We start from the raw sequence: 24,716 nt of genomic DNA, 5'->3' as shown, positions 1-24,716 counted from the left end.
ATGGGATGCTCGTGTTTTTAAAAAGTGATCATTTTGAAAGGGGTGAATGTGAGGGAACTCTCCTATTTCTACTGATTGATCTTTTGGGTAACTGCAAACACAATGAAAATTAAACATTTCCCTGACAGTCAAGCCTGAGAGGTAACTGCTGAGGAAAAAAACCAAATCACCAATTAATATGAGATGGAAAAACCCTCCTGCTCCTATTTGCCCATCCTGAGCTCAGCAGACACATTTATGTTAAAACTAAACCATGTTGCAGGTTATGTCAGAACTCACTTCACTGGGAGTCCAGCTTTTAGGCACCGTGCAGCAATCCCCGGACACCAAGTCTATGACACATAGGATTCTTGGGCACAAAAATCTGTCACTTTGATTTTGACATTTTTAAAACCATATCAAAATCTAACTATAAAAACAATTAAGTACAACTGCATTCAGTTGCCTAGATTCAACATTTCTTCTCTAATTCTATAGCTCTAAATAAAGATTTGGGCAAAGGAGCACTGAGCCAGTCAGTCCTATAGCTGGCGCCCCCACACGCACACGTTACTTATGCAAGATAATTTCCATTGCATGTTGACCACAGCAGGCCGATAAATCCCCCTTATGGGGATTTAACTTCCAGCTTTTGACCTTTGGATAAAAAACAAGTGAATCAACTCCTTCCTCCTGCTAGATTTACACCAGGGCTAATCTCAAAAAAGTGATTTAGGAACGATGAGAACGGAGAAGGACTCTGGAAGAATCTTTATAGGTAAAAAGAGGAAACAGAAAAGCCAGAGATCTGTATTTAGGGACAAATATGCAAATACCTCCGAGTTACAAAGTCTCCTGGTTTTTTTTTTTTTTTTAATAAGTTTTTTGAGATTCCCTGTTCCTTAAAGCCATGATAAACCAGTGAACATTATCCACTCAGAAAACAGCATCCTGCCCCGGAACGATTCCTTCTGTGAAGTTTTTTAAAAAGCCATTATTTTATATTGACAAATCGTAATTCCATACATTTATGGGGTACAATACAGAATGATTAAATTAAGCAAATTAACATATCCATTACCTCACTTGCTTATCATTTCTTACGGTGAGACATTTGGAATTTACTGGTTTTTGGCAGCTGGCTGGCACGGGGGTCTAAGTTATAATGAAACATACATTATTATTGACTGTAGCCACCCTGCTGTGCAGCACATCTCAATTTATTCCCCCTGCCCAACGGAAACTTTGTGCCCTTTGACCAACACGCCCTGTCTGTCCCTCCCCACCCCAGCTCTGCTAACCATCACTATTCTCTAGGAGTTTGACTATTTTTTTTTTTGACTTGGTGTTGTCAGCACCACGCTCTCCCAAGCGAGCTAACCGGCCATCCCTGTATGGGATCCGAACCCGTGGCCTTGGTGTTATCAGCACCGCACTCTCCCAAGTGAGCCACGGGCCAGCCCTGAGTCTATTTTAGATTCTACATATGAGGGTACTTCAAAAAGTTCCTAGAAGGATTTGTATTATCTTTCAATTCTATTTTACCACGAACTTTCTGAAGTACTCTCATGTGAGGTCATATGGTATTTGTCTTTCTGTGCCTGGCTTATTTCACTTGGCATAACGTCCTCCAGGTTCATACACGCTGTTGTGAATGACAGAATTTTCTCTTTTTTAATGAATAGTATCCATTGTACACACATACCACATTTTCTCCATCTGTTCGTCCATATAAGAGGAACAACTCAATAGCAAGAAAACAAATAACCAGTTTAAAAAATGGGCAAAGGACCTGAACAGACATTTCTCAAAAGAGGACACACAAATGGCCAACAGGTTCATATAAAAATGCTCGGGATCACTACTCATTAGAGAAAAGCAAATTAAAACTGCAGTGAGGCATCACCACAAACCTGTTAGCACAGCTAGATCGGCCAGATGAAAAGACAGCAAGCGTCAGCCAGGAGGCAGAGGAAAAGGAGCCCTCGCACACTGCTGACGGAAATGTAAGTTTGTACAGCCACATGGAGGCGCCTTAAGAAAACCAAAAAAGAACTACCATATGATCCAGCAACCCCACTTCTGGGTATATACCCAAAGGAAATGAAATCAATACGTTGTAAGGATACCTCACTCCCATGTTCACTGCAGCATTATTCACAGTAGCCAAGATATGGAATCAACCGAAGTGTCCATAAATGGATAAATAAAGAAAATGTAAAGTTTTATATCGTATGAGGAGGCCATTTGATTGGGAAAAAAACGAAAACCCTCCCAACAAATGTGTCAACCTGCTAGAGCTCTAAATCAGACTTTCTCTGTGACGCTTAAGAAATCACATGCAGAGGTGGCAGTAACGATACTCTTTATTTGTGATGGGGAAAGGACGTGGAGGGCAGTGTCCTCGCATGTATTAGGTACAGTACATGTTCTGAACACAGCACCTTCCCAGGCATTTCCCTGCTAGTTCAGCCCTACATAGGCAATAGTTTCCTCCATCTGGACAAGCAGCCAAACTGGCCATGGCGCCACTAGGTGCTGGGAGGCCCTGCCTCAAGGCCTGCAGCAAGAGTGGTGCCAGGTCAATCCTGATGGCCTGCAGAAGGCTTGAGGTGGCCAAAAAGAGATCGATACAACTCTGTCCTAGAAGACAAACAAAACAAATTGGTTAACAAACTGGTTAACTTTTCAAGGTTAAAAATAAACTAAGAAGCGGGGAAATACCCCAATCTGTTTCTTCAACTGAACACACAGCCGTGTAATTAAAAATGCATCTCACAGCTCTTACTTACAAATATGACGGAAAAAGAAACCCAGAAGCAGCCAATCAAATAGTAAAATATGTAAATAGTCCAGTGTGGCTGGATACCCTGTCTCTAGGGAATGAGTTTTCTATAAGTTTGCCCTTTACAGACAGGCTCTTCAAGTAAGAAAACAGATTGAATATTTTAATAGGATGTATGAGACTGCCATACGATGAGGACGATTCAATCAGACATCGGATGTAGGGGGATATAATTTAGTTTTCATACATTTTCTTGGACTTGGCAGTACTTGAAAAACAATGAAAATGACCCAGCAACAAGATTCCAATTACTCTCATGTGTGCGGTTGTTCAGGAGCAGAACCAGGTTCTTCCCCACTCCCCAGCCCTCTTTAGTCTCAGTCTAATGAATAATTTGATTGGCTAATTTAACTCTAGAGTTTTGACATTAAAAAAAAAAAAAAAAAAAAAAATCATGACATGCCAGGGTCTTGGGTTCTTGAAAATAAATGATCACTTACAACCTCTGTTCCTGCTATTAAATCCAACATACACACAAACATCTGGCCAAAGCTATCTGCCGAGGCCTGGAAAATCTAAAGGGGGAAGGGGAGCGGGGGAGGAATCCTTCCTGTTGTTGTGACAGAAGCTCCAGAACGGTGTCCCTTGTGAATATAGACCAAGTCTTCCCAGCAGAGACATGAGGAACCTCGGGGCTCCACGAGGGTCAGACGGGGGAGAACGCCCCTGACGCCAGGGAGGAGGGCCATGGAGGACTCACCAGTGGAGGCAGGCAATCCTTGCCTACACCCTGCATGAGCTCCAGCCGCCAGCACCCAGGAGAGGAGGGCAGGCACACGCAGGGCTGAGGGAACAGCCAGGCAGTCGACAACCCCAGAAGAAAGCTATACCTGCTCTGGCATTTTTAAGATCTAACACAAATATAGGCTGCCATCCTTGTTAAGAAAACAAGCTTTTAAAATTACTCTCATCTGAGAGCCATCTTCAGCAAATCTGACTTTAAAAACAAAACCAAAAAAACCCCACCTTTCAAAGAGCTATATTTTGGTTCAGCAAGACTTCAACACAAAAACTGCTCAGTCTTTTTTTGTAGTCACCCTGCTATCGTTGTAGATAGGAATACAGGTACTACACTATAATTAGAAAATCCAGCAATGGGAACAGCATATCAAAGCTTTAAAAAAGTAAAAAGTAAAAATCTTAAAGAAACTGCATAAGTCAAAAATGTAAACTAGTCTTATCATACTGGGGACACAGGACAGATAGGCAAAGAAAGTGAAGGCCAGAAAACACTGGGCCTCCAATTTTATTAAAGAAATGTTATTGCAAGAATTTTCTGGTACCCTCACCCTGAACACCAACCAGCCCCCTAGGCCTGCAGACAAAGGATGCAGTTCACCCCAAGCTCCTTTTGTTCCTCTGCTGTATACATCTGTCTGACTTGCCCTCAACCAGCCCAGACAAGACCCACGAAGGTGGAAGGCAGCCTCAGACCAAATGCAAATGAGCGGCAGGCGGGCAGCCTCACTTCCAAAAGCAGCTGCCTCCAAACCCCCAGCTCCATCACACACAGGCACCTAAACTGCAACGCCTACCCAGCCTTCACGTTACCATACTACGGCTTCCCTATCTGCTAGTAACTGCAAGTCTCTCTGCCATTTCCATAAAAAAATTAAATGGCATTACGGGGAGAGCTGCATGACAAAAAAGACAGTATGACTTTAAGATGCCGCCATCTGATGAGGGATGCAGAAGCACAGCGCTACTTAGCCCTTCACAATCACACCCTTTCCACCTCGCCTTGCTTGCGTGCACCAGACCCCGTCATTACCAGCCAGTAAATGCTTCCTTCCACTCGGTGCTGCAATCTCGCTGGAACGCCTGGGCTGAGGGCAGCAGTTACTGTCCGCAGCAGGGTTCACATGTCAGGAGCAGAAAGTGAAATGCTGAAACCCATGTTTTGATAGAACATCATTTCACACTCAGGTGGGCAAAGCTAACAAACATATGCAGCTGTTCATGGCAAAGCAACTTGGAAAGCCAAGTAGTCTGGTTTCTTAGAATATTTTTACAGAGAGAGAGAGAGAGAAAGACAGAAAGAAATATCAATCAGGGATTATTCCAATCTAAACATTCCCAAGCATTTTCAACTTTTACATCTTCCTCACCCATTACCACCAATCGGTAGTGTTTCTACCTTCAAAGCACCTCAAACTTCGCTGCTCCCCAGGCCTCCACTATTTCAGAGGTGACATCTCTCACCAAGAACACGGTGACAGCCTCTTATCTGGCTCTTCTGCTCCCTTCTCCTCCTCTTGCCATTCCCCTCAACCCAACTCTAGAGACAGGCAAAGCAGACCCTCTCCAGGGTCCAGGAGCCACCAGGATGAAGACCCTCCTAGACCCCCACTGCTCAGCTCGACCTCACCTTCCCTGTCCAGGGATCCAGGCTGGCAGAACTTTCCACTTGCTGGGTGATGGCAGCAGTGCTGGGGCAGAAAGACCAGCAGAGGAGTCTTGGGCCATGGCCCCGCAGCCTCTGGGCATGCACAAAACTGCCCAACCCCTCACACATTTTAAGTTGCCATATAAAGTTGTTCATAGTAAGTTTAAATAGTCACTAAAGATACAATTACCAGAATGTTCTGATTATTAACTTTTAAAACTCTTATATCCCTTTTGTAATGTACCACACGGAATCTGCACGTCACATTGATTTGATACCCATCATCATTCATTTAAATAACATATAAGCAAACTCTTTAACTTGCAAATTTCAGAGCATCTTTTTCTTTTTAAACTTGTATTTTCACCTGACTTTTCCCTACAGATTTTTGTCCTAATATAATTGTTTCATGCTTGAAAATCTTTTATTAATCACCCTAGCATACTTCTTGGCCACAAAAATAAGTATGTAAATAGAAACACTTTTGAAATTTTTGAGATTTGAAAATGGAAATGAAAATATTTCAATTTCTGGAGACAGTAAGGCTCTAAATGATTAAAACATTTTCTTCTGGATTGGGTTATCATTACAAATTATTATTAGGATATAATTGATATACACACTAATACAGTGTATTATAATTTTAATGAAAATTTAATATTCATAAATACATAAAATATTATTGGAAATGTGCCTCAGTGACATCTATGCGGCTCCCCCATTTGTTGATGGATCCGTGGATGAATATTATTTATGGCTACAATAAGAGCTCAGCATCAATTCAATTTCTGTTCATTGTTTTTTGTAGATATAAGCTCTGAGAAACCTCATCACATAAACAAGTAGATAAGAATGGAACAGTCTGATCACAGTGAATTACTCAATTGTTTTAATTCTTTCTGAATTACACAGCAAAAATATCAGTGAACGATCACTAAAAATTAGGTTTAATATCTACCAGGTGACAACCAAATTCATGCTCTCCTGCAACTTTGTTGAAAATGAAGACCTGGAAACCCTCTGATCTGCAGGGATTTGTTATTCAGTCCTTAGGCATTCCCTTTCTCAAACCCTGCACCCATATTTCCAACTGTCCTTACGTTTGGTGCCCTGGAGGCTTTCCCACTCCAGGGCAAGGTCCCTGTTACATCAAGGATGGACTCGAGGTGGGCTCTATGTCAGGCAGGAGAGACATTCCTGAAAGGCGAGATGAAAGGAGAACCAGCCCCTCTAGCACAGGCATACAAGGGCACTTTTCAAAATGTTCACAAAGAATCACGAAGAATCCGTATTATCTTTCAATTCTGTTTTTCTTCAAACTTTCTGAAGTACCCTCGTATTCCGAGGCAGACCAATTTTAGGAAAGAGCCTATGTCTGCATATTGACTCCTTAAGACTATCTGTGTCTACTTTCTCCTTGGCAAGTCTGCACACGCAGAATGAAGACTGAGATGTAGGGAGCACTGAGCCTTTTCCCAAACACAGACAAGTGGTACATCTGGTGCCAATGCTTAAGGCAAGGTGAAAACATCTGAGAAGAAACAAAACACATCCACATCCCTTACGCCATCCCAAGAAAAACAAAGCTAAAGCTAAAACCTCAACTACAAAAACCCGTTGGGGGACTGATGTCAGGCTGCCTTCTACAGCATGAACATTTTCCCCTGCAGCATCCTTCCTAACTGGGATTTACCCATGCAAAGAAGCTGAACTATCAGTCCTTCAGGTTGACCTTGTCTCCATCTGATTCTCCAGGTAAGTGTACAGTTTAATACTTGAGGTCCCCTTAAGGCTATGCATAACGAACTGTTTTAAAAAAAACAAAACAAAACATAATTCTTGCTCCCTATCACATTAAGAATCAAGATTTGAATCACTGATCTGAAATGTCTACCCGTTTGTTACCCTTCCCCCTCCGCACTCTTGGTCTCAATGGCCAGTGGGAATGTCCACTGTAGAAAATGTATTAATGTTGGTATCATGCAGGAGAGTAACCTACAGAGTAATTAACAGGACTTGGACCTAAGGTAGAAGGTCGATAGCAGGGGCCCTTCCTTGAATTAAAATTTAACTTACCCTTTATTGCAACCTACAAAAGCAAGTAATGAGCACTAACATTTTTATTTCTTTTAAACTGTCATTTAGGCTGTAGAGGGGATAATTACTTATCTCTAGTGTAGTAAGGTTTTATAACCCTTAGTGAGGCATTTTCTAATTTAATATTTTTACTATATTATCATAAAACCTGTTTCTGGAAAAAAATGATCATGGATTAGCAGCCATTTTCCATAAAGACGGAATGTGTGTGTGTGTGTTAGGATTTGGCTTATTTATTATGTGATTCTTCTGAAGAGACTTAAAGTACACACAGTCTAGCTAGCTGTGAAATGCAATCACTTTAGTGGCAGGTAAGGTTTTAAGCAGCCCTAAATGAAACGGGGATGTACATGTATAATAATGCAGCCCTAGCCAGACGTGTGGACCCAGATATGTGCTCTTCAATTCCACATGTGCACTCCTCACGGGACGGCAAGAGATCGCTGTCTGTCACGATGTTATTTGGGTAAACAGTACAAAGGAGCATATTAAACCTGCAAATGATCTGTGGCAGGCTTTCTATCTACTAGGTCAGTAGCTAGCAGTGTTGGGATTTTGAAGGAATGGTATCGTCTGCTTGCCAGAAGACCGCAGTCCTCCTACCGTGGCCTGGAAACCCCCCAGCCTCCGGGACAGCCTCTGCTCTATAACCCATCCACTCCTGTGGCCAAAGGCAGGCAGACAGGGAAAAGAAAGCGGCCACTTCACCGCTCCCTAAAGAACCCTGTGCAGCCTCCAAAAATACATTGTAATCTCTGAGCAAGTGTGACACGCCAGCCTTCCAAATGTGCAGCACTGTACTGCTGCTTTCCTTGTTAGAATTATACACGACTTGCCCTTAACTAATTTGAAATTGTTCATTTGTTGCTTCATGGGGGGGGGGGAGGGCGTTCCTTGCCTACATATATATGACACATCTTAGAATGCATCCTGGCCCTTCTTTACTTTCTAGTCCTCTGCTCTACTGCATGTCAGAGGATCTCACACTGCACACAAAAGCAGCGCAGAATTTGTTTCTGCCCTAACCCAACCCTTTCCATGTACATTTAAGAATCAAGGGAAAATGATAAAGGACACAAAGGGAAACTCAGACTAAGGGCTCCACTCCTGACAACGTTCATGTCTAGCAGTCTGGATCAGATCTGAAGCTTTCTGAGTAAGGGTGAGAACAGACATGGTCAGTGCAGAAATTCATACATGTGCCTCCTCTGCACTAACCAGCACAGTCACTGGTGCTATTAAAAATTATTGGTGATGCTACTGATGCCAGCTTTTTTTCACGTTTGCATTTTGAAATGATTTACTTAGTGCTGTGGAAGTTTGTAAACGTGTACCACATATATATGGTATATAAAACAGATATTATAAATTAATGAAAAAAATTGGAATGCCTGTTTGAACTTTGTTAGATTTTGTGCAGGATCACAAAGACATGAAAGGCACAGCCATTAGTGTGGCAGTAAATCTGTCTAGGACAATCAGCTCAATTTGGGGAGACACAGGAATGTTCTTCCTCACACTGGACTTCCTCTGCCATTCTGTGACTGGTGCCCATGGGCCCGTGTCCCTCCAGAGCCACGAGAGGAACAAGGCAGACTGCTATGCCCTGTGGCAGCACTTCAACTATTTGACGTCTTCCTCTAACTAAATCTGTTCTCTTCCAGGTTAACCGGCCTCAGCTCCCTGCCATCCTGTGACAACCTTCTTGCCATCCTGACTGTGCTCCTCTGACCCCTCCAGTTTGCCAAAGCACTGACGGTAAGGCCTCAGAACCTACGAGCCAATCTCCACATTTCTGGTGCAGTCTAGGTAGCCCAGCAAGGGCAGAGCAGGACTCCATCACCTCCTACATTCTGACACACACTTCTCTCTGCCTTCACAGAGGTTCCACCCCCTCCTGTTCTGTCTAACAATATGCCTAGAGCATTCCAGATATCAACTGAAAAAGATGCCTTGCCAATTATCACATGCTAATGGCACCAAACAAAAGGATCTTCCTAGGGCCGGGCCATGGCTCACTCGGGAGAGTGCGGTGCTGATAACACCAAGGCCACGGGTTCGTATCCCTATATAGGGATGGCCGGTTCGCTCACTGGCTGAGCGTGGTGCTGACAACACCAAGCCAAGGGTTGAGATCCCCTTACCGGTCATCTTTTTTAAAAAAAAAAAAAAAAGGATCTTCCTACACTCAGGTAAAACATGCCTACACTCTCATTGTGAGAAACCAAAGTGGGCCAAAAGTCATGGGCTTCTACCCACTGCTCCATTTTCCTCTTAGAGCTGCTTCAGGATCATGGGACGACAGCTTTCTTTTCTTATATACTTAAACGAGAAAAGCAAGTTTAACAGAAATGCCTAAGTAGTAACAGTCACCTAAAAAAAAGGGAATCACTTTCATGTGGCATACAGCATGGCATAGTAAATGCAGAGGGCTGCAATCTGGAGTCAGAGCTGTTTCTTTTTTTTTTTTTTTTTCTTTTTCGTGACTGGCACTCAGCCAGTGAGTGCACCGGTCAGTCCTATATAGGATCCGAACCCGCGGCGGGAGCGTCGCCACGCTCCCAGCGCAGCACTCTACCAAGTGCGCCACGGGCTCAGCCCAGAGCTGTTTCTGATTCTGGCTCAGATCCTTACTAGGTCTAGGATCTCAGGTAAATAACTTAGTCTCCTGAATCTTAGCTTCAACAGTAGGATGGTGACAATATCTTCCTTTCTATTTTTTTCAATATCTTCCTTAAATATACTGTTTTTAGAGCACTAAACAAAGTCCCCATTCCATACATAGCATTATCATCTGTGATCATGACAAGTGGAATGGGCCATAGCAGCCAATATGCTAAAGCCTGTGGGACATGCAAAGGACCCATCTAAACGTGTGATGGTCTGTTCCTAACACTCCTTCCTTTAATCTCTCATTCCTTCTTCTTCTCCTGACCCGAATCCACTCTCCTCTGTATCAGTGACTTTACAGGTACAAGGTGTTTGAGAAATGTCTCTATGATCTAAAAGGGGAAATATATTGATCCAAATGGTAACCAACTGCCCTCTGTTCTTTGGGGGCTGTGTGGCAGAGGGTAAGATAACCCTACGCATATCACAGGGACAGGATCAGAGACAGGTGACACCTATTAGAACTTAGTTTCTCGACAAGACTGGACTGTTGGGAAGGCAATCCAAGTGAAGAGACAGATACAGCTCTTATAAGAAGTTAGTATCATTCAGTCAGAATGACACACAAAAATCATGAGAATAGAAATTTAGGATGCCTGAATCAGTACTTAACTCTCTCTCACTCTCTTCCCAACATCCCCCAGTCTCACCACAATCCATAACAAAAAGTAAACTCAAACCAAACAAAAAACAAACAAAAACCAAAAAATGCCAAAAAAGCACAAAATAAAGGAGGTAAAAGGAAAAGACAGTAACTGTCTCTCACCTAAGACCTATTTCTTAACAGGATAGTTAGCAAAGTGACAGATAATGACTCAGAGAATCCCCTCATCTATCACCAACTACCTCAATCAAGATACAAGGCTAATCAGCTCCCATCAGACACTAGCTGGACTCTTCAGCAAGTTCCAAACCAGCCAAACCGCAACTGCCCAAACCTGCCACAAGGTGGCAGTGCGTGACTCATTTCCAAGTGGACCAGGCCACCACCCCGGCTTCAAGCACACTGAGCCCATAAATTACCCAGCACGTCTGCTCGCATCACCATCCTCCCCAGTGCTTGAAGGAGACTCTAGAAGGTCTGTTCCAATTCACTCTTTTGGTCAGGTCAGAATTAGATCCTTCAAACCTCTACAAATGCTTTTAGCCCTACAGCTTTAAATTACAGATGGTGACATGTGGCCTCTGGCCCATCTCCTATAGGTCAGACAGACTCAAGATTTATAAATGTTTTAAAAAGCAGGTTCAGGCCCCAAACAAAGGACCTGAGAGGATGGGGAAAGGAAGGAGAGGGAAGAGGACAGAGGGGTGAGAGGGAACTAGGGTTAAATTTGCAAAGGTTTTCTCCTCATTTGTGCTCTCTCCTTACTCAACTCAGTTACAAACTCACTCCATTTTACCAAAGGAAGAAAAATACTTGGAACTTCCACCATCCCTACCACGAGCTTCAAGTCTTTCATATTCTTTTAAAGAAAAATTATTCTCCTTAGTGAACTTGCAAAAAAGGGGGGGAAGGGGCAAGAGCCACTCTTCAGACAAAAGGGATGTTGTGCCTTTCCTGTGCATGAATATTCCATATTCCTGGGATGATTTCCACTTTCACAGTTTGACTGTCTTATAACAGATTTGATGTGAGAGAAGACAAATGGCCTCACAAAGGAAAGATGACGAATCATCTTACTGCTTTTAGCAGGGTTTTCTCTTTATTCTTATTTGTTTTTATTCTGAAGCTGAGCTACAGAGCTCTCTGCCTTGCTGGAGATGTTGCATATGAACGTCAAGCCACCATGATCCTGGCAATAGAGTTGGCCAGTGCTGTGTTTACGGTTTTGTGACTGCTGGCTTCAGGAAGATGAAGCTCCTTGTCCAAATAGCAGCCCCTCCAACAGCTCCTGTTAAAAGCCAGGGGATGCTTCACTGCTTAGAGTGAATCACTTCCTCCAACCACACAGAAGGTAGGACCGACACTCCAGTTACATTTGTATCTGTGTCAGGACTGCTGCCCAGTTACAGAGAGCACAGGATGCATCTCTCAGCTCCAAATTAACTCCAACTTTTAGGGGATCAAAACATGTATAAATTAGGGAGGGCATTATCACCACCCCGCAGAGTTTCAGCAAGGCCCTCTGCTATTACTTCTGGTAGTAAGTTAGAAGACTCATTTTGCTTAGAAACCAATCCAGAAGTAAAAAAAAGGCAACTACTGACCAAACAAGCACAAACAATCACATACTGAGTCACAGGCCAAGGTGAGCCTGCAAGGATGTGAAGGCACTGCTGGACCTCAGGAGCAAGCGCTTCTAACTGCTCACCGGCCACTCTGTCCTGAAACTCCTCCCCAGGGCTCAGGAGCTTATTGCTCCTCTCTCCATACCCACCCCTGGCGATGCCATGCGTGCCCTGGGCTCTACCAGTTTCCTCCACCCCCACACCCTCACCCCTGCCCTGCAAGGTGATTCTGGCACTTACACTACCATTTCTGTTCATTATGGCAGCAAATTCTTTGTTATTCATGTCCCATACTTAACTGTTTAATGGCTATAAACTGTAAGACAAAGTTACAGATATCAATACTACAATTTCTAATTAGAAAATAAAATCCAACCCGAGGGGGAAAAAAAACCCAACCTGAGATAGGGCTCTTGTTTGGATAGTCTACTTATATTAAGTGACAAAATGTAAACTGCCACCCTTAATTTGTCCATCCTTTTTGGTTTTTATCTATCCTTCAAACAACTTCCCCCTCTCCTTAGCAAATCAGAGAGAAATTTGGAAAAAGGAAGGTTTGTCCCGGACACTTGCCAGGTAAGCTTTCCCCAGGAGTACTGACCGGGACACCTCAGTTATTGGATGTCTGCAACAGGCCATCTCTCCCGATGATCTCAGCCACTTATATGACTAGCTTTAAAAAGCTTGATTGCTAAGTGCAAAATGAGTAGTTTGCATTTCTTCCCCTGAAAGCTGGTGGGTCTGTTTTGCTGCACCGTTGTGCCTCTCCTTGCAGGATCAGGCTGTGGAAGAGGAGGCAGAGCGCTGCCAAGTGTGCGTATGAGAAAATGTGTATTGATTTCTTCTTTCTTATAAAGGAGCACAAAGCACTGAAGAACTGCTCGTCTCTGAAGCATTTCACCTTGCAAACAAGAGACAAAGAGGCCCAGCCCCCACCACCCTCTGAGAAACAGAAAGGGGAACCGCAAAGGACGGCATCTCCTGGGTGTCAACAGCCACCACTGCTGCCACAGGTCTGCTACTGGGACTCCAAACACCCCAGGGACCACTAATGCCTCACGTGCCTCTCTGATCAAGTAATTTCCCTCTCTGGGCTGATGTTTCCTCATCTATATTGGAGAAGAAAGAGCCTTCAGTCTTATTTACCTTTTAAGTGGAGGTGCCCAGAGGGCAAAAGAGTTAATGTTTATAAAGTGTTCTGCTCCCCAGAGGGAGACCAATGGATAAAACACAAGGTGTGGTTATGGCTCATTCAAGACCACATTTCCCAAAGTGGTTAGTAATAGCTTCTCATTACCAGGTGCTTCCCAGCAACTTGAACTCAAAGTACCATGAGGCAATGGCTTTTATCTAAATATCCTTTTCTTGGTCTGACACTTAATACCAACACTAAAAATAACAAAAGGTAACCAAGTTCTATTATGCCGTGTTAATGCATATACAGAATCCATTCCAGAACTTTCTTTTTAAACAAAACAAATCCTGAAAGCAACCCAAAAAACTGACCTAACACTCTTAACTCTTCATCATAGAGCCCTTCCCTGCCCGTGCTTTTCATGTTTCCATAGTAACTAATGATTTGTAGAAGGACCGCCAGAAACCAAACCTAGTATAAATATCACAGCTATGATGGGGCAAGAGAAAATATACAGCATAATACAAACTTTAGGGTATACACTTATGGAAACAGAAGAGTATTCTTGAAAGATTTTTCCCAAGGTTCATCTGAAGTAAAAACGACTTCAAAAGCCCTGTAAGCAAAAGACTGGGAATGAGAAGCTCCAAACTGGACCCTTCATTACTGGGGCTTTTTCAAGAGGGCCTGAGCTAAGAGCAAAACAAGGAGTGGCCCTCAAGCAGTACAATGTTCTGGAATGGAGACATAACCCACAAATATTAGGAAGCAACCCGGTGCTGAGTGCTATATATAATTTAGACAAGTACAAAGTGCCAGGGCAGCAAAGTATATTAAAGCAGTTAAATGATTTGGAGAGATTTCAGTAAGAGGCAAGAAACTCTTCTTTATCCACCATATAGGACTGTTTGCAAAAATAATCTTACCAGCAAATTGTAAACAGACTTATAAGCTGCAGGTCTTTAAAGGCATTTCAGACAGAAAGCATATCTATAACCAACTTTGTTTTAGGTATGCAAAGAATATGGGCATGTCTGTGTTGCAGGTAAAGGGACAACGGGTTAATACACAGACATGTGAGAACACAAATTTGTTTATTTAAATAATTATCTGTACAGATTACATTTACAACAGTACTTTTCAGAAACAAACAAAAGGTACATTTCATTTTCAAGGATCTAGTGAGAAAGGGTTATTTTCACATTAGAAAGAAAGAAACCAAGGCACATAGAAGAGATTTCTCGGTGCATATGAGAGCCAGGACATAACGTGCTCAAGAATTCTGAATCCACTCTCTAGCTTAGAGAAGACTAACATCAACTAGAAAAAAGCCTTAAATAAATTGTTTTGCAAACAGTACCTGTGTTACAAAAATGCTACATAATAAGGCAAGATCCAATTGGGATTAAAATACATTATTCCAAATGTATGAGCATAAAACCTTGATGATACCAAATATAAGATTACAGTAAACATATGCATACTTCTTTGACTTATACGTTCACATTCTTAGCAAGAAAAAAAACCCTCATAAGCACTTTTGTGAACTGGAATAAACACTGTAAGAGAGGAACAAATGAAATAAGGGTTCAAAGGAGAAGGAGCCACACACTCAGTGGGGAGGTGGGGAATCATAAGTCTCCCTGGAAAGGCTGGTGTCCTCAAATGACTGTGTACATTTCAACAGAAAATGACAGAGTGGGGTGAGGGTGGGAGATGCTCCCGGTTGACTGAACAGAATGAAGAGACACAGTGGGAGGAATAGGGAGTGTGTTTCTGGGATTGCAGAGGTCCGCTCTGGATAACACAAAGGGTGTGCACAGTGAAACAGGTAATGTGGGAGGAAGGTAGCAAGGCACCCAATCATTGACGGCCTTGAGGGGCAGGCTTGAGAGTATGGGTTTTATTCTATAGGCAAAGAGGAGTGGCATGCTCTAAGTAATATTTTAGGAAGGTGAATCTCACCAGATCAGAAACTGGTGGTTAAGAGGCTGTTAGTCTATGTAGGAAGTAAAAAAAAAGAAAGAGAGACCTGGATGCAAAAAAGAGGCAGTAGATATGGAAAGTGGAGATCACTTAGCAAAATATTAAAACAAAGTTCCAAGCAGATTAAAAGTAAGAAAAGAAATCAGATGAAACTAAGAGAAAAGATAGATGGATAACTGATTGTGGGATACAGAAGGGATTGCCTAAGCATAAAAGCAATAAAAAACAGGGGTTGACCGATTAGCTCAGTTGGTTAGAGCGTGGTGCTGATAACCTCCATCTCTGTACCCGCCAGTTACCAAAAGAACAAAACAAAAGCAATACAAAATATCCCAAAGAAAAGGTTTTTACGTATTTGATTAGATTAAAAAGTAAGGCTTATATGTGACCAATAAAAATCATTAACATCAACAGGCAAACAAAATGGAAAAAAAATCTACAAAAAACATGAAATATGGCATATAACCATATATGCAGTATTCATACAAATGGCAAAGAAAGACTAAAAAAGAGACAAATGGTCAAAAGATAAAAACAAACATACAAAAGATATAAATAAATGACCAACAAACACATACTCTTCAAGAAAATAAACATTAGATAACAGAAAATAAACATTACTTGAGAGAAAGAAAAATAACCAGAAGCAACCTAAATGTTCAATAATAATAAATATTCCATAATAGGATATTACAATGTTATTTAAATGCTTTAAAAAATACTTAATGGCATCAAAATGCTTTATAATATAAAGTTAACTGAAAATAAGGATTCAAATATATAGAGGATACTTAATTCATGGAAACCCTTCCATTTTTCCATGAACTTTTTGAAGTACCTTCATATATATACATCTGCATAAAATATATACCAAAAACTCTGCCAAAAAAACCCCATTAAAAGTATTAATAATGTTCAACTCTCAACAGCAGGATGACAGATAAATTTTTCTTTGTGGGGCTGGCCAGTCAACTCAGTCAGTTAGAGCTCAGCGCTTACACCAAGGTCAAGGGTTAGTACCCCTATACCAGCCAGCAACCACAAGAAAAAAAAAAAAAGAAATTTTCTTTGTCCTTCCTGTATTTTCCAAATTTTCTTCCATAAGCATCTATTGCTTTTATTATAGGGGAAAAAGATATTTTCTCTAAGGAAAGTAGATAACAAGTGCCTGAATATGGCAGAGGTAAAACTGTAAGAACAAACTGATGAAATATAACTGGATCAGGATTCAAAGCTAATTATGAGGTCTAGGCTCTCTGTAACAAGAAGAATGGTATAACCGTAAGAAGTTTGGGAGTTTGGCTATTCACACTAAAATGTGAATGACTAATAGGGAAAACCTTCACATATAGAAAGTATCTTTCTATAAAAGAAAAAGAAGAAAAAGCATTGTAATCCAAACAAGATTTAAAAAATTTTTGTCCAAAGAAGTTTCTATTTGAGAGAGTGGCTCTGTGTGTGTCAGGAGGTGATGGGGGGTGGGGGTGAGGGGTAGGGAGGGAAGCAGCTTCCCTTCGGTACATTATTCCCACCTAGTTCTCAAAGCTTGCTGATCTCTTGGAAACAGCACCAGTGGTTAGGAGCCACACTCTGTTTTAATCTGGGCAAGTTACTTAATTGCTCTACGCCTTAGTATTCTTATCATAGAATGCAGATGTCAACCACTTCACTGGTTTCATATCAGGAGTGAATGAAAATGTACATGAAGGGCTTAGTACAATGTCTGGCATATAGTAAATGCTCAATACATGGAATATGATGTTATATTTTATGTCATTTCATTGACAATCAGAAACAGGGTGGCAGACTTAGGATGAATAAATCAGGGCAAAGGCTGATTGCACTTAGAAACAGAAATGAGGGCCGGCCCGTGGCTCACTCGGTAGAGTGCGGTGCTGATAACACCAAGGCCACGGGTTCGGATCCTATATAGGGATGGCCGGTTGGCTCACTGGCTGAGCGTGGTGCTGACAACACCAAGCCAAGGGTTGAGATCCCCTTACCGGTCATCTTTTAAAAAAAAAAAAAAAAAAAAAAAAAAGGCCGAGCCCGTGGCGCACTCAGTAGAGTGCTGCGCTGGCAGCACGGCGACGCTCCCGCCGCGGGTTCGGATCCTATATAGGACTGACCGGTGCACTCACTGGCTGAGTGCTGGTCACGAGAAAATGGCAAAAAAAAAAAAAAAGAAAGAAAGAAAGAAACAGAAATGGTATACATATCTTAGCAATCTAATGTCAACTCAGTCATCACTGTGGGAAACATTTTAATAATATGTATGAATGACTAACCTAAATTAAGGTGAAAACCTTAGCTATTGCCTACCCACTTACAAGTTACTTAGTTGTGATTAATACAATGTAAGATACTATAATATATTTAGAAAGCCAATAATAATAAAATAATAGAACTTAAAAACAAGTCCCTAAGAGAAACACAATCACTTTACAGAATATGAAATACCCCTTTGGGAAAAAAGGATTTACAATCCTTTGAAGAAACGATGAGAATGTAACTGCAGAAATGAGAACTACAGTCAAGAAGCCGCATTTGAGGAAGGATTTATTTGCTGGACATCTACAATCTCTTTCTAGAAGATGTGCTTTTATCACTCTACCTCCTGCTTGAAACAAAGGCTTCAACTTGACAATGCAAATTCTCTAGAATAAGAGATAGAACAGCAGCAAATTGGGAAAAATAGAAGGAGCAAGAGCAGTGCTTTCTTTTCAACCCAGTTTTAAAAACAAAACAAGTCTCATTTGAACTTGAGAGTGTTTCCTTTGTCCTTTCTGACATTACTGGAGTAGGAACGCCCCAGGCCTCCTATCTCTGTGCTGGACGCCTACTTTAATGATGATATATGGGGGTCCTTTCCCCTCAGCTGTGCTGGGGGGGTCAAACATGTGACGCCACCCACCTGAGTGTCAACAAGCGAATTATAAACTGTGTCAATCCGAGTTAATGCAAAGCTGTAATCCTCTTTAACAAGAGATTAAATCACTGCCATGAGTTATGTTCATTCTGTAATCTGATAAGGAAGCGAAGGAACCTCTAACAAAAGAGTAATGGGAGGCTTTAATGATGCTGGTAAAAGGTACACCAGTTAAAATATTGCTCTTGTTCCTGCTGATTAGATCAATGTTGCATATTTGGACCGGACTTGTTTCACCTGTCAGAATAACCTGTGTCGTTTTAGGAGATAAGAAGCCTGTATCTTAAGCCATTCTTGCTTGCAAGTTTTTAACCAACAGCACATGCTCTATGGAGGGTATTTCTGGTATTATTAGCTGATGTGTTCTCAAATGCTGAGCAAGCTACACCAGATTATTTCACCATGATTTAGTGCATATTCCTATTAAAATAAAGGGGCAAGAAGGAATAAAAAATGGTTTAAGTAACTTCTGGGTTACCAACTGGGGGAAAAGAATATTATTAGTAGAGTGGTAGAATATGCCCATATTTAGGGTGCAGACCCATACACAAAGATGGCAAGCCGAAGATAAATTGCCTGTACAAATTCTATTATACCAAGGCACCTCAAGAACAACGTGGCAGTGATGTTGACAAAGCACTTTACAAGGCTGGATTACATTTGTACATTTCTTTTCTAAAACTCTAGATGTAAAACAATAATGTATTTGGTGCTTAGTATTTATCATTAAAGGATCCTCTCCTTGTTCTTTTTTAATGCCAGCAGCTTTATAAAAGGAGTGGGAAAGGTGGTTTTTATTTTGGGGGAGGAAATAAGGGGCTAAAATTGAAATTCTTTCTGTTCCTGTTGAGAATTTAAGTTCTTTAAGTTCTTTACAAAGGAATGGAGTACCTATAAAATGTTAATATTGCTACATTTTTGGAATTAAAAAAACTACTTAAAAAAATACAGTAACCTACAGATGGTCCCAGAATCAAGTTTATCTAACAATCCCTCCTCGAAGCAACAGTTAATGCAAGGCAAATACCAATTTTCCTTGGCCTACATCAAGCTGATCGTTGTCACTCAGACCTTTTGCATGCTGACAGCCAAAACCCAAGCCAACAAAGTAAGCAGTTCACATGGATTCCCTTTCCCATATTTGACTCAGTGGCCAGTTCTGAGCAGCACATCTCTGTCTCAGAGATCTTACTCAGATGTGCTGCTCCTACTTCTCACACCAGATATTTGACTCAGTGGCCAGTTCTGAGCAGCACATCTCTGTCTCAGAGATCTTACTCAGATGTGCTGCTCCTACTTCTCACACCAGCATTTTACCCTCTGGCTTACATCAACACAACAAATGATAAAGAATGAACCTCTTTTAAAGTCTTTCTCAGAGGGTCTGTCAAAAACACAGGCAAAAAGTAGCTGATTATTTCCATAATTCCCAAACACTTCACTTTGTTAGAACTGTAGTAAGAGATCATCTGCATTCTTACATCATACTCCCCCTGACCTCACAGCACTCCGGGTCAGGGGTGGGATGGGGGGGCGGGGATTTACACCACGTAACGTAACGTAAGCTCTGTTTCTAAGTTTAGAACTAGCAAAGAGACCTGCTCTTGGTGGTGACAATACGCTTAGAGGGATTCCCTACCAGTGGGATGTCAAGCCTTTCCCCCCGTTAGCCCACTGATATTCTGTCTCTATAAAGATGACCCTGAAGGGCAAACAGTAGTTGTTCTAGGAGCTTGGCTGTCTCATGCCAACTAGGATCAAGGGTTCAGATCTCGGTATTAGGCAGCCACCAAAAAAACACAAGAAAATAGCTTTGGTTTTGCCTATATTATGACCAATGATTTCACTTGGTAAATATTAAAATGTCTAATACAGCATTATTTACAACGATGGCAATTAAAAACAGTTTAGATGTCCAACAACCAGTGAATGGCTAAATAAATAATATTTTAAAAACACTACACAGTCATCTTAAATTTGTGAAGTATTTTAATAACCATGAGCATCCCTAGTACCCAGATCTTTGTTTCTAAATACCATAATCCATTACAAAGAACCAGGGCTCCTTTTGGAAAGACTGATTCCAGGGGCTGGAACAGGGAAGGTATAAGATGAGCCTGGAACATCTCGTGCCACAAAGTAAGGAAATACTCAAAGAATAACTGGAGACATCTCAAAAGGACACAAGCGATCTTGAAAGGGCCTCTACTAATCAGGGACCATTTTAACTTCAAAATAAAGACAACTCATTGAATAAAACAGGAGTGCATAAGTCCACATCGATATAAATGTATGAACAGTAAATAAACGAAGAAGAGGAAGCTCTTCATTATAGTAAAATGCCAGTTAAGAAATACAGAAGAGAGGCCAGGGATTACGGGGCCCGAGCCTGAAGCCCCTGGCGTCCTGAGATGAGGGACCATGGGCCTTAGTCTCTCCCCCCCCCGCCCCCAAACAACATCTTTGAATGTACTTGTCAGCCACGTGTGCTTCTGTCGGGTGTATAACGTCTCTGCTCATGTCCTTCACTAAACTTCTGCTTAGATTTTTCTAATTCATTTTAAGACATCTTTTTTCATTAAGAATGTTAATCTTTGTGTTAAATTCATTCCTTATCAATTCACATTAAAATTAATTTGTGATGTTTTCTTTCATTTCTACATTGAGAAAATAAGTCTATCGAAACATTAAACAAAATAAATAAATAAATAAATAAATAAAAAGGTCATTATACTGTGGACAACGGTTAAAAAAAGAGATATAGAAGAAATTATTCTTAAAAAAAGTTTACCTCTGAATTGTAATGAGTACACATACATTTTTTCTATATATATTTCCATATTGTTTCAGCTCTATAAAATGAGCATATACTTCCTTTTGTAAAAATACTCATAATCCTCAACAGCAGCCTCAACAAATATAACAAATGCACATCTCCAGAGCAATCTCTAGAGCCATTTTAAAAAGAACAGCATATGCACAAAACCTCCAAATACATACAATCAAGCTGCCCTGACCTTCTGTCCTAGAGAGGGGCTCAGATGTCCTAGGCAGGTAGGCTGAAGTTAAAAACAAAACAAAACAGCAAAAACCAACAAACCACCAGAGGCAGCATGGAGATTTATGGAAATTTCTGATTTGGTTTTTACAGTAATTATGGGAGTGAAGAGATGTGACAACAACCCTTAATATGATGCCAGTGACAAATGGTTAACTGATAAGAAGAAATGGAGAGGGCGACATGCTGTAGAACAGGTCAATATCAGGCTGTCATGAAGCCATTTGTGACATATAATTAATCTATTACTCACCTGGCATCATCATTCATTGTAGTATGGTCAATAGGTGCCATGAAGCTCAGTAGCTTGCTAAGAATATGAAACCTAAATAAAGCAGGAAACAAGCAGGCAGCAACATTAGTAACTATTAAGCTAGAAAAGGAAACACATTCTACAAGTAAACAAAGTCAAGAACTAATCACAGGAACATCTGGTTCCAGAATGGAAACGGAAGAATTCACAGGCACTTACCACTCACAACCTTATTTTCCCCTTTTTCCTTAATGCTACAGGAAAAAAGTCTGATAACAACACATTGCAAATGTTCCGTTCTGCACAGATCTGTTTATATCACAGGCCCCCGAAAGAACAGATACACACTTTTGTCTTTGATCAGTATATGAACCCTTAAACATTATTCCAGACAAAAGAAAATGAGGACTTGACTACTGCATTTTACTCCTCCATATAACCTATAGAAAGGTTACTCTATATAACCTTCCTACTTTCTGCATCTTAATCATTTTTCAGTGTCATTAAAGCTACCTACCGACATTAGCACAGGTAGTGGTATAACACCTGAATGCAATATGTCACCAATACCATCACTCACTGGCACTGGCTCCCCAAGTCAGAAAAAGGTGTTTACATTTCCACATCATCTCCACGCACTAGCTTCACTGAGTCTTTCATTTCCCCTATCTTTGAATGAAGGAGCACACACCACTGAGTTTATAACAAGTTTGATTCCTAGATCTTCAGTCATGTTAATATGGAAATTTCAGTTACATCACCTACTGCCCACCAATAGAAAAAGGGGTATTTTTGTATGAAATGCTTTGAGGTTCCCTGGTGAAAGGGACTGAACATATGATCTTAAAATGACCAAATTATACAAAAGAGAATCCAAAATGAATTCTATTCATTATGGTGGAAGAGGATATTATGACTATATACATGAGGTGTCTTCTTTACGGAGAGATTTGTATTATCTTTCAATTCTATTTTTCCATGAACTTCTTGAAGTACCCTTGTGTGTATATATGTACTATGAAATTCTAACCAAAAAAACTCCATTTGGGCAAAACAATGTCCACAAACAAAAATATGATAAATATTTTAATGTGCATAATGTTTTACAGTTTTAGAAACATCTTTACACATATCAAATAATTTGATTCTCTCCTGTACCACCCACAGCTAAGCCTTCCAAATTACATTTTTCTCAACAAATGAATTTTTCAATAATAGTGATGAGATTTTTCCCCATTACAAGAGTAATAGAAAAAGTATAAATTCATTATAGAAAATCTGGAAAACAAACAAAGCACACACACAAAACAGTTTCTCCACCTATAGACAATTAACATTTTGGTTAGTTATCTTTGTTTTACATAATGACACTTTTATATACATATTTACACAATTTTCTATGCTCTTTTTTTCACTAACATTGTAAGCATTGTCCAATAAACAATATCTGAATGGTGCATACAGTTCCAGGAGTAATATATTTTCATATTTTTGAACTTTTTTATTGTTTCCAATTCTTCACTTTTTATAAAATACAAAAAACAAAACCTAAAAAAACCTGTATGCATCATACTTGTTTTTTTAAAAAATGTCTGTTTGTTATCCTCTAATTATAAAATATATATATATATAGGGTTTCAAGATGGCGGCGGCTGCGGCGGCTGGCGCGGAGTAGCTGAGGTGGAAAAGGTGGCCACTGGGCCTCAGGCAGCCGGGAAACTTGTGGACCTTCCTCTGGCCATCTCTTAAGGGAGGACTGCTGCTGCTGGCCGGTCGTGGGGGCTCAACGCCACTTTGCCCCCGGCAGGAGAGGCTGCCTCATTTACAGGCAACAGCTTTGAAGTGTGGAGCAGGAAAAGAACTGATCCTTAGCTGCAAAAGCGAGTCTTGAAACAGGGAACACGGCGCCAGGGCTGCTGTGGATGCAGCCAGGATCCCGGAGGCTGGGGCCGCACTGAAGGCGGCCAGCTGCCCTATCCAGGATTCGAGGTTTCAGGCCGGCATTAAAGAAGACTCCTGGGAGCGCCCGAGCGGCGCCGCGACTGAACAGCCCGAGGCGGCAGCGCCGAGAACACGGAAGGCAACAAACCAGAGACAGAGCGAGCGCCCGACCTGGCACAGCACTGTGAGTGATCCCTGGCAAAGCTCTGTTCGGGGGGTGGATGCCCACGCGGCTCCCCGCCTGCACCACAAGGCCACTCCTTGCCCCGGTGCTGCCTCCATTTTCCCAGGTGCGGGCAGCTCCGCCCCGCTCGGCCATCACTGAGCCCATTTGCTTGGCCTGGCGCGGGGCTTTCCGGACCCTGCGGCCGACCTCCTCTCCCACTCCCTCCACGGTTCTCTGGCAGGGCTGGGGGTGTGGGGCGTCCCGACCAGTTTTGGGAGGGCTAGGAAGTACGGGCGGGCCAACTGTCACTCCACCACACCCTGGACTCTGGCCCCGGTAAACTTCCTGTTACTGGGAGGCAGATACCATCTCTGCGACCACCAGTTTGGAAAAAAGCCTAACGAATTTCTGGTTGGGAATAGTGCGGTAGGAGAGTTCCCAGGTCCGCTTGAACCTGCCGGAGAGCAGGCTGCAGGCGGGCACTAGACTCGGTTTATACCGGGGGGATACAAAGGTGAACAAGACCCGAGAAAGATCTACACAGTGCTACAAAGGCACCCAGAGAGACCGGTCGTCTGTGCCTAGCAGAAACCTGGTAGACTTCCTGGGCGAGGCGGTGCTGAGCAGGGTCTTGAAGGCCCAGCTGATAGACGAGGGGTGCAGAAGACACGCCCCAGCCCAGCACAGTGTTCACAGAGGGGGGTGACGTGCGGCCAGGGAGGCGGAGTCTCGACAGAAACCACACACCCGGTGGGGTCGCCACTGCACGATCTAACAGCCTGGGCCAGAGCACACGGAAAGGGGAGAAGTCCTGTACAGAAAGTGAAAGCTCAACAGAGATCACACACCCTGTGGTACGTGATCCACCAGCCCAGCAGAGTACAAGCTGACCAGAAAGGTGGATCCCCGGAGAAGCCCAAGACCCGAGGCAACTACACACACAAGACACTAGAGGCCAACTGAGCAGTCACGGCGGGAGCCATACCAAATTGGCAACCACAGCAACATCCTAGTTAGTCATTAGTCTTAAACCGGTGGACTG

The 24,716-nt window shown here is 42.0% G+C and overlaps 1 protein-coding gene across 2 annotated transcripts in view; it reads right to left on the bottom strand.

The window, feature by feature from the left end:
• Positions 1-2,334: 2,334 nt before the first annotated feature.
• AATF (apoptosis antagonizing transcription factor) overlaps positions 2,335-24,716 on the bottom strand; it is a 98,670-nt gene continuing 76,288 nt past the window's right edge. The window contains exons 11-12 of one of the 2 annotated variants that reach the window (XM_063111796.1): positions 21,568-21,639; positions 2,335-2,622 (exon numbers count right to left, since the gene is read on the bottom strand). In XM_063111796.1, the coding sequence (XP_062967866.1) occupies positions 2,562-2,622; positions 21,568-21,639 (133 nt within the window). In that variant the 3' untranslated portion in view covers positions 2,335-2,561. The remainder of the gene's footprint in view (positions 2,623-21,567; positions 21,640-24,716) is intronic. The other variant, XM_063111797.1, reaches the window with a different exon arrangement.

This window comes from Cynocephalus volans, chromosome 10 (genome assembly GCF_027409185.1).
Source record: "Cynocephalus volans isolate mCynVol1 chromosome 10, mCynVol1.pri, whole genome shotgun sequence".
Lineage (NCBI taxonomy): Eukaryota > Metazoa > Chordata > Mammalia > Dermoptera > Cynocephalidae > Cynocephalus > Cynocephalus volans.
Note: the sequence above shows the minus strand (reverse complement) of the source record. Positions and strands in the feature narration are given on the sequence as shown.